The following is an 11,053-nucleotide window of genomic DNA, read 5'->3' as shown; positions in this document are numbered from 1 at the left end:
CTTTTCAATTACACAGTTGGTTGAGCAGCTCGGGCACAGCTGGCTGCAGAGCACCAGGGAGCCAGTACCTCTCCACAAACAGGGACTCCAGTGAGGAGGCCTCGAGCTCAGCTGCAAAGTGACCCAAAAGAGGGAATGACAAGTAGTTGATGGTTATCTGGTGAGCTTTAATTTCATAACCTCCCCATTCCAAGTGCTCCTGGATTGTACAGACTTTCACTAACCTCCTCGGACACACATTTAGTGGCTGCCAGCTGCAAAAAGCTGGCAGGTATTCCTGCTTCATCCTGTCAGCATTGCTCAGATTTGACTGGAGAGGCACCACAGTAACATCTAGATTCCCTGCCTCCATTTCCAGACTAAGTTGGCTGGTCCCAGGCAGGGGCAATCTCAGCCTGAGCAGCATTGGCAGAACAGGGCAGAGGTCTGACCCGGTGATGGTCTGAGGTGCACCAGCAGGGCCACACGGAAGGAGGTGGAATGGCCCAGCCACAGCTGGCAAAGCTGTTTCATGGTCCAGTTTGGACCCTCCAGGTCCTGCTATGGAACACACCATTCCTGTCAGGGCAATGGTCTGGGTGGATACAGCTCTCCCTCGTGTTCCATAAGCAGCTGTGAATGATTTCCCTTACTGCCACGATGACAGATCTCAGGATCTCAGAGATAGGAGGGGTCTTCTACTCCATTTGAGCCTGTCACCTTAGTCCATGCTAACCTCTTCTGCAAAAGCACAGGCAGCACCAGGGAGAGAGCTCTCCAGAAGGATCAGTCTATGGAAAAAGCCAATAAAATAATAAGAAAATACTTGCACATAAAAGGGCCAGCCAGCCAGATCTGCCTCAGACAAAGGCACTCACACTCTCTTTTACAAATATATTTTTATTATTTTAATGCTTATTAAGAAATGTAACCAAGACAGACTCCGCAGCACCAGCGGCTCCTCACTGCCCAGCAGTCTGATGACTTCACAGATATGAAAACTTCACAGATTCAAAAAAACCTTTGGTCAATGCACTTTAAATACATTTGCATGCACAGATTCTCCCACCCCTTCCCTCCCCCTTCCCCAATGGTAACTGACAAACAGAGGGAAAACAACACCTATATCGTAAAACACTTAAATTAAAAGAGTAATTGTTTCGTAGTGACAGCATGTGCAGCAGGGTGTTCATAGTGTCTTGGTTGTCAGACCACAGAGAACTGCTCCACAGGAACACCAGCTCCTGAGACAGTGGGGGAAGCAAAGGATGTTCTCAGATCAACAGGTTCCAGTCTGGGTTTTAACACATCCTTGTGTGAACAGTCCCAGCAGGCAAGTAAGATGGGGAGTTACACACAACATTGCCCCAGTTTGGGGATTCTCAGTCTGTCAGGGTTATTCACCTCTCATGCAAATGAGGAACTGGTGTGATTTTAGTTACTCTTGATGTGTTTTACCATAAAGAAGGCCAAAAGCTCAGGGCTAGAAAGAAAAAAACTCCAATATGACTCAGTGCAGTTTGGTACCCAAAACAAACTGGGAGAGAACTGACTTTTAGGCAGCTGAATTTAGCAGACACCACTAGAGAGTATTCTACACAGTTTTGATGCATTGCAGCACCTTTGCAGCACATTTGTCCTTCCACAGAGCATGGCTGGCTGGATTTGGTTTTAGGTAGGGCCCATGCTCATGAAGCAGAAGGGTTTTTGTTACACCTGGATGTGCTCATGCAATGGGACAATGTATCTGGAAAGGACAATCCATAAGAACCATCTCTGCCTCAGTCAATATGGACCATACAAAGTCAACCCTCTGCACACACCAGGCAGGGTTGATCCTCTGCAGTGACCCCAGGAAAGCTGTAAGGCTGTACATCCCTTCCAGAATCCTTCCTCAGCAAGTCACACCTTGGTCTCAAGCCAGCACCATCTGTGCACTCCCCAGCATCCCCCAGCACATTCCTGCTCCCCTGAAATCGTCCCAAACACCTACCCTACAAATACTCCTTCACCACCAAGATTTCCCATCCATCCTGGCCCTGCAGTTTCCCACACCTTAGAGACTTCTCTATATCCACCAGCATCCCCTGGAGTCTGTTTTCAAAGAATGATCAAAGGCTCAGACTATTCCATGTCACTCCAAGTCCACCTGCAGAACAAGCTTCCTGGCACCGACTGGGATCAGTGGGAAGCCCTTTCTGTCTACAGTAACCCCAACTGTCCCACCATGTCCAGTTGCTTCTTAGTTCAAGAGCTGGAGTTCAAGCTTGCACAGAGCTTTGAAATATCACTGATCCCAAGGGAAATCTGCAGGACACAGCTGGAAGTGCATTTATTTGCACATACAAAAAAGCAGTGCCCTATTGAGGAGAAAGCCCCAAGAAGTCTTGATAAAATTACTCCTGGCAACTGATCAAACTTTGCTTTCTCTAAAACCCAATAAAGCAAATAAACCCTGGAGCCTAAGGGTCTTCAGGGAATGGTGAAATTCATGGAATGCCATCACACCAAACAAGGCACCACATTTCTCTATGTGTCTTCAGACTTTTTTTTAGTAAGAAGTTCCAGTTGAATGAAATTAGTCTCTTCTTACCCCAGCTCTTACTCTCTGGGCCCACTGCACCTTGGATTCCCAAGCAGGTCTTCTGCAGCCTCTCCTGATAGTCACCCCCTTCTTTGTCTTGGCACCACATTTGTTTATCCAGGACAGCTGCATTTCATCAGCTAAACATTCTTCAGCTGCAAGAAAAGTGGGCATATGGTCCTATGCAGCTTGGAAGGCAGGTACTTCTCTCAAGAGTGGAGAACTGCTAGAAGCAAAAACCACACTTCACTGGTGGGACCTACTACTTCTTTTTTTTTTTTTTAAATCCAAACTCTAAAAGCAAGAAGCCTTAAAATTATAATCCCTGGGAAATAAGAAGTAAGAATTCCAAAATTCTGTTAAAAAGGCCCCAACAACTGCTTCAGAAACATCTTCTGAAGGTCCATCCCAGCCATATGTTTGCCAGAAGGCTCACAGCATGTGGTGAATTGCCACCCCTTCCTTCCTGTGGCTGCAGACTTCTATGCAAACCACACTGCCTCCTTACCCTCCTGCTCTTCCTCCTGCACACATCCCCCAGCCCCTTCACACACCCTTTTCATTTCATGTCTGGATCACTAATATTGAGAGGGACTGGACACACTTGGGGGCAGCTCAAGCAGCAACACAAAAGCTAATTTCAAGATATCTGGAAACTCAATAAACTCTCTTTGTGATCCAGTCAGGCAGGAAAGTTTTCCAGAGTGACAATCCTAAGTTTGTCCATCAAGACAGATCAACTTGATTCTTGTGGCAGCCAAGCAAGAAGCTGCCCTAATTGAGTGTGAAGATGCTCAGGAAACAATAGAAAGCAACCAACCCACATCAGCTGAAAGTTTGATCCAATGTGGTGCAAACCATTCCTTTACAAAGCTCAATAGGAGACACTCCTGCACTCGTGTGTGTTCCAGCATGAGCAATGCTGGTATTTTCCCACACTTCCTTCCCTGCTCTGCTTCTTTGTGGACCTAATTGTTATTGACATGAATGCCGGATGTAATCTTGTGTTATTCTTAGAAACACTTCGGCTCCCAACCGAGGCCTGAAGAGAACAGCCCCCCATTTTCCTGAGTTCCTCTGCCACAGTTACAGGAGGTCAGAGCAGCCATCACACAAATAACCTACAGAAATATTCCATCGAGAAAGATCAGGAGTAACGAGATCCCGAGTCACCCTGCCGAGGAACCACCTGTGACGTCAGTCCCAGGGAAACGGCTCAGGGTTCGTAAATGGTGCTGGAGTGATAATCCACTGCTCTGACGTTAGACCACGGTGGCAGAGCTGTGCCAAGAAAGCAGCAATTCAATTAAACTGCCAAGTCTATTGTTTTACAAACTGGCCTGTCTTTCTGCTAAGGGTTGTGGCAGCAGCCACATCTTTTTTCTCCATCTCACACTAAGCTTTGTGCTAGCCCAGAGCAGCTACACACTTGAACACGTTCAGCATCGTAAACTACTCCTCACCTTCATGTAGGGAGACTGGCAAAAGGAAAATTCTCCTCAAATAAAACTGCCTTTTCATTTTAATTGTTCGCAATACATAAAATAAACATGGGGTAAAAACACACAAACATAACCTGCTCTTCCTCAAGTATGAAAATCCAGTTTCCCTTGGATTCTGAAATGTTAGTGGACAGACATGAGGAGGAGCCACGTTTGGGGGGTATTTCTGATGTTTTCAGCTAGGGAATAAGGTTCAGATCCCTGGAATTACCAGACTTTTAGTTTTCCAGTAGGACAGTACTGCCTGTGTCTCCAGAAGGCTGGTGGGATTGGACACAGATTATTTGTCTGAATAACAAAACCCAGACAGTTCTCAGGTAGAATTCAAGCTGATGTGGGTTTCTGCTGTCCTCGAGCTGCCAGGCTTCCTATGACACAGAAAATTATCAAACTGCTGTGAAACACCTCTAAAACAAACGACATCAGTGCATACACTTGCTGCAGCAAAGATTTGCCTGTTCTTTTTTACAGAGAACTGCAGTTTCTGTATTTTTCTGCAGTTTTCCAATACTATTGACACCTTTCAGCTTCTCAGAGTAGGAGCTGCTTCTAACCAGACAGGCCAGCTCTGTTGGCCTCTGTACCACAGGGACACATCAGGCTTCACAGTAAAGCACATCAGGAAAAAACTGAAATCACAGGAGAAGTGGGGTTTAAACAGAGCTCATTGGAATTCCAAAAATAAGTGGTAGGTATGTGTTTGGGTTCCTCCCTATCCCCAGAAAGAAGAAAAAAATCCCACAGCCTTTTGAGTGAGGATCAAACTGACCAAAATATGGAATATTAGCTCCCCTCACACATATTTGGGGCCATGGAAAGAATGTGCATTCTAGGAGCTCGGGAGGACAAGCACAGAGATGGGGAAAAAGCAGACAGTGCCACCAGCCTACAGACAGGCCAGACACCCAACAGCTCTTCACAGCCCCACCCTGGGGACACAGCCCCCAGCCTGGCCTGCTGCTCTGCCACTGCAGCACCGAGTCCTGCTGAGAGCCCTTTTGCTAAGGGAAATCCATATTACAGACTCTGCTTTCATGATTTGCTGGACAAAGTGGAGACCTAAGAGGTTGTATTTGCCTTGTGCATCTGGAACACTGAGTGCTCAAGGAATTGATATGAGTTCTTGTCCATCTTTTATAACTTAAAGTAACCTTATCAAGACATGGAAAAAAACCCACTTGAGCAACCTGTTGCAGTATAAGCTTTAAAAACATGAACTGAAGACAAAATGCCATGGTTGAAGGTATCCAGAGTTCCCATCTGGTAAATTCCTTTGCTCTACAAGCAGCTCCTGGCATCTTTCCTCACCAATAGATGTTACTATCCCCTGTTCTGCTTGTTGCAGGGCCACAGTACGAAAAAGCCCCTTCCCTGTTGCTCTTTGCCGTTCAGGGAATACTTCCAGCCATGCTTCAGTTTCTGTTGGTAAAGACAGCAACACTGACACACAGCCACAGGCACACAGTACAGCATAATGTCCTGATATCCCTGCAGCAGCAGGGTCTCCCAGTGCTGAACTTGGAATGCCATCCTCGACCTTGGCACTGCTCATGGTGACAGGTCACTGATGGGTAACGTGTCCCTCCTTCCTTAGTCCACTTCAACGGTCTCTTGGCTTTTCTCCAGTCTAGTATTTAGGATCATCCCAGCTGTCCTGGATAAGGGACCCCTTCCTCCACAGCAATCTGAATACACAGCTCTCCCCCCGCCCCCCAACCTCCCTTTCTGCCACGGCAGAGGTCACCAATGGAAAAAAAAAATCATTCTACCAGGAAGACTTCAAAAGTCTCATCAGGAAACATCAGCTGCAGCAAAGGCTGCTCTTTCCAGATCTGAGTAAGACACCTGGGCATCAAGTAGCTCTTCACTGTGAAGCTCCCTGTTCAGGCATGCATCAGAGAGAATCCCATTTTTGCAGGAATGTAGGAGATGCCCATTTGTCTCCAGGTCCAGAGCATTTCCGTTCTGGTGCCCTTCCAAGCCAGCTTTGCATTTGTTCAAGCCCTGCTTTTCAGGATCCCTGTGGATCTCTCCGTTGGTGTACACCTCCAGCGCATACTCGCTGATCCGTATGCTGGCGTTCTCCGTGTCCCCACCGTGGGTGGAAGTCCTGGAGCTGGCTGGCCCTGCCTTGAACGGCTCCTTGCGGCCCAGGATGTGCTGGCTGATGATTTTACGGAAGGTGTATCGGAACTCCCTGATTCGGTAGGCATAAATTAGAGGGTTTACAACCGAGTTAGCGTGAGACAGGATAATAGCCAGATACATCAGCCAGAGGGGAGCGTGGGCACAATCTGGGCAAAAAAGGGTAAAGCAGTTAATAATATGTAGTGGGAGCCAGCAGACTGCAAACAGCCCAACAATGATGGCTAAGGATTTGGCTGCATGGACTTCCTTCTGCAACGTGGAGCGGGAACGTTCCCCGTGTACCATCTTGTTCTCCATCTGCTTCAGCTGTCTCCGGGCTGCCATGAAGATCTTCAAGTAGATGCCAAACATGAGGAGGAGGGGCAAGAGCACACAGGCAAAGAAGTTGTAGTAGACCATGTACTCCATGGTGACCACAGCCTCAAAGAGACAGGCCACCATACTGTTGCTGCAGTTGATGGGAGAGGACCTGTTGGAACCCAGCTCTTCGATCTGGGCACGGTTGTGCCACCCCAGCATTGGGGTCAGGCCGATGATGAAGGACAACACCCAGCAGATGGCAATGATCCCTTTGGCTCGAGAGCCAGTCACCAAGCCATTGTACCTGTAAAGCAGAGCAAATGGGAGTTACAGCAGTGTTATTCCACAAGCCCCTGGCACCCACACAACCTCCCAATGGCCCAATGTTCCAGAAGACAGCGAGAAAGGCACCTGCTGTGCAGAACCCACACAGCACAGCGCAGCAAGGACTCCATGGTGACACCGTCTGCTGCCTATTTCCCTCCCCTTTCCTTTAGGCAGTGAATAGTTGACAGAAAAGTGGGGAAATGGATGCAGTTTTTATCTGTGTTCCTTTACTCCATCCATCTACCTAGTCAAGTACATAGATCTTGAATCCTGCACAATCAACAGCACTGCTCTGACCCTGGGTGATGAAGACTACCGTGGGTCTCTTGCTGAAGGCTGAGACAGTGTCTCCTTCCTGGCAAAGGAACAGTCTTTTAGCATGGAATTGCCAGGTCTGTCTTGCAGGGGATCTGTAAACCAAATAGCACAAAAGAAGTCAGAGGCACAGTGCCACATGTCCATGTTCTGGTGTGCTCCAGGGAAATCCTGCTGGCTCAGCTGCAGCAGCCAGGCTGGCATTGCCTTGCACAGCACCTCACTCTGCTCCACGGGGGCACTTTTGGGAAGACCAGCACCATCAACCTTCCTGAAATAACAGAGACAAGTCTGCAGTTTTCCTCACTGGCCCAGCTAAGCTGGACCCCAGGTCTTTCTCAGAAAGGGTGAATTTAAGCTGAGGACAGCGCTCTGACTACAGGTGTGCTGTGGCTGCACTGCACACACCAAAGGGACCTCAGTGGTGGAGGTATTGATATGCCTGGCTGAAGCCAGCACTCTTAACAGTAAATTCTCCAAGATCTGTTGAAAGAAACAATAAGCAGCGTGGTAAGAATCTGACAGTGCAGCGGGGACATCAGTTTGTTCAAAATATCAGCCAGTTCCCAAGGCCTCGCAGGTTACTGCGAGTCCTGAGCTGACTCCACCAGTTCTTCCCTCTGAAAATGTAAATCAGGGCAGCAGTTTAACATTTCAATGCAATTTCCTTCCCTTGGTAATGCTCGGCATGGGAAGTAGATGGCCGGATTCCCACATTGTCCAGCGTGGGTCCCACACTGTACTTGACCCCGTGTGTCTGCGATCGGACAACGGTAGCGCTGGGCTCCCAGTGTTTACCCAGTGCTCCTGCTCCCTCTGTCCCCAGGATTCTCTCAGAAAACAAACATTAAAAGAAATAATACAACAAGCCACAGAAATCTTTCCATCTCCCAATGAAATAGTTGCTCCCACAGGTTCACGCTCCTGTCCCAACACAAGTTCAAGAGAGGCGAGGAGAGAGGCTGCTTTTGCTGGGCTCAGTGCAGAATGGAGATCCTGCACGTGCTTTATATCCCTGCTGATGGGCCTTGGAAAAAACTGGCTCCACATGAGACCTTCCTCAGCTGCATTTCAAAATCAGAAAAGAGGGAGCATGTGAGGGAACCAACCACACAATTCCCAGTATTCCAAATACACCAAAATCCTCCTTCCAGAAATGAGGGAGGAATTCAGCTGATTCTGAGAGAGAAAAAGGGTTTTTCCCAGCAATTAGTGGATCCTGCTCAGTGCTTAGGGGCTGCTAAGGGCACAGCGTGGATGGTAGCAGGGAGCTGCTCACATTCAGGCCTCATCAACAGAGCAAAACAGCATCTGTGCTTTGAAATGTACACTCAGGGAGCCAGAGAGTGGCTGAAGACACTTGAAGCTTGGAAAAACAAAAAACAAAACAAAAAAAACTCAAAACCCTGCAGCCCTGGAATTAGCTACCTCTTGTCAGAGGAATTTTGAAATTGTGCAGCTGTTATCCCACGACTAGAGATGTCCCTTCCCTTCCACTAAAAATATATATCACTACTGCTGCAGACAAACACCCCCCTCACTTCTCCCTCCCTCTTACCCTCTGGGGATTCCCGTGCAAGAAACTTTACAAGGCTTCAGAACAGCACTTAACCCAAGCAGTTTCCAGCTGCAGTGTGTTGTGCTGGAGTGCATGTCCATCATGCCTTGCTCAGTATCTCCAAGGGTTAAGAGAGAAAGCTCACAGCATCTGGTGACAAAGTCTGTGGCCCTGTGTTGCCAGGTACCCACTGAGAAGTGTGAATTTGTTTAGGAGAGCTTAATTTCTAGAACTCACACGGGACATCTCTGGCTGACTTGGCTGAGGTAGGATTATAGGTGGCCTAACTCACCATCACAGCATCCAATCATCCTGCTGCTTGTTTTCTGAACCTTCCTTTGGTGGACAGCACTGACATCCTGGCCAGACGGCTCTGCCATGCATGGAGAAGGTTTCAGACACAAGCCTGTGTTCAGCCTTCATGGCTTTGATGTGAATTCCAGCAGTGCTCAATGGTGTTTAACAAATCACTACAAAACACCACTCACTGAACACACCCACTCAACATCCCACAGCTCAGGCAGCTGAAGCCATCAGGGACAGGACCAAGGAGGATATTCTGTCCCTATTACAAATATCTGGAAATGAGAGACACTGGTAATCCCAGATCATCCAGGAAATCTGTGGCAGGGCAAGAAACCAAACTGAGACCTTCTCATGCACCACCTAAACAACCCTTTCCCAAAACTCTCAGTCACGAACCCTCCTCTCCTATTGCCAAGTGCCAACTGATACCAGTGCTCATCCATGCTATAGAGACAGGGTGGGGTAGGATCCCACAGCTGGGCACAGGTGCCCACCATTAGTTCTTCCACTCTAAACAGCAGAAGCAAGAAGGGTGGGCAAACACAGTTGTTCTGCTCATGACACAATGAGCTTCCAGACTAAAACCTTGGCAACAGCGAGTTCTGCTGCAGCCCATGAAGCCACAGACAACAGGCACTGCTTTCAAAGCCGTGCCCATGTTTAAAGGAAATTACTCTTCTCTCATATTAGGCTGAATCTGCCCATAATCTATTTAACACGTAGGAAATGCCTGCCATAAAAGGTTTATGGTGACTAGGGAGAGAAATAGGTCCACATATGGCTTGAAGTGACAATAAAACATTAAATCTCTGATTCACCGGTTCAGGTGCTCATGTATGAGCATTTCAGAAGGCAACCCTAGAGAATTCAAGTTGAAAGAGACTGTTCTCAGCACAAAGGTCCCATTCCACATCCAGCAGAGAAAAAGGCCTGTGCTCCAGCACGTTCCTGCAGTTGGCACTGGATGACCTGTGTGTTCCATGCCTGAATCCAGCTCACAGAGCAAGCAGAAACCTCAGTAACTTGAGAAAACTTTTCCGTTTGGCTGCAGGAAGGAAAGTTCCCCCCTCTCCTCCCAGCGCATCCGAAGCACCTGCCCTTCCCCGGGGAGGATCTTTGCTCCGATGCCGGCACAGGAGCACGGGGCTGGGCACGGTGCCCGCGGAGCGTTTGCTGGCACCGCCGAGCCTGGAAAGCAGCGATTGTTCTCGGCCCGGGGCTTCACCCTGGGCTCAGACCCGCGGCCAGTTTTGTTTGGAGCCCCCGGGGGTTCGACATCCGCCAGTGCAGGTTTTCAGGTACCTGCCGCGTGAGAGACACGGCTGGGATTTTATCCCAGGGCGAACAATGGCTCGGACTCCCTGCCATGGGAGCGCTTTGCTGCCACTTGCAGAGTGTTACATTTGTATAAAGCCTGGCAGAATTCAGCGAAGTGCTTGAGAACTTTTGGAGAGTTTACCAAATTCTACACCGTGTTTTAATCACTTGAAAGGCAGAACCCATAAAACGTTCACAAGTTAGTTTTTATCTATTTTTAAATTTCACCTATAGATGTCTTCCCTCACTGCACAGAAAAATAATTTCAAAGGTAACTCTAATTATGTACTGAGGGATACAAGACCAAGCAGCATCAGAAATCCCACTTTGCTGCCTCCTTGATACTGGTGCTTTATTTGTGTGGGAATACACATCCACATATTTGGTTACCTTCATTAGGACAAATCAGACATGAAATAGTTAAAAAGAAAATATAGGTTTGGCCCTTTTTGGTTTCATGAGAGTGAAGGAAGCCTGAGTTACTGAAGAGCATTCATCTAATGAATATTAGGAAAACCTGGTGTTATCTTTCACATCCTCTGAGGAGGAGAGGGGGCTTTACCAGCTGTTAAAGGATGGGGTGAAAACAACACACCTTTAGTGGAAGAATTTTCCTTCAAATTGTTTGACACGTTTTTGAGGCAAACAGATATTAGAAAAAGAAAAAAAAAAAGAGGATGTGAGCAGCCTGAATCATATCACATTTCCCTCTTCACA

General features: G+C 47.8%; 1 protein-coding gene across 2 annotated transcripts in view; it reads right to left on the bottom strand.

Annotated features, from left to right (window-relative positions):
• Nucleotides 1–582: 582 nt before the first annotated feature.
• ADORA2A (adenosine A2a receptor) overlaps nt 583–11,053 on the bottom strand; it is a 36,725-nt gene continuing 26,254 nt past the window's right edge. For both annotated transcript variants that reach the window (XM_051805356.1, XM_051805357.1), the window contains one exon: nt 583–6,817. In XM_051805356.1, coding sequence (XP_051661316.1) covers nt 5,857–6,817 — 961 coding nt within the window. In that variant the 3' untranslated portion in view covers nt 583–5,856. The remainder of the gene's footprint in view (nt 6,818–11,053) is intronic.

This window comes from Manacus candei, unplaced genomic scaffold (genome assembly GCF_025592945.1).
Source record: "Manacus candei isolate 608988 ecotype Guabito, Panama unplaced genomic scaffold, ASM2559294v1 h1tg000064l, whole genome shotgun sequence".
In the NCBI taxonomy this organism is placed as follows: Eukaryota; Metazoa; Chordata; class Aves; order Passeriformes; family Pipridae; genus Manacus; species Manacus candei.
Note: the sequence above shows the minus strand (reverse complement) of the source record. Positions and strands in the feature narration are given on the sequence as shown.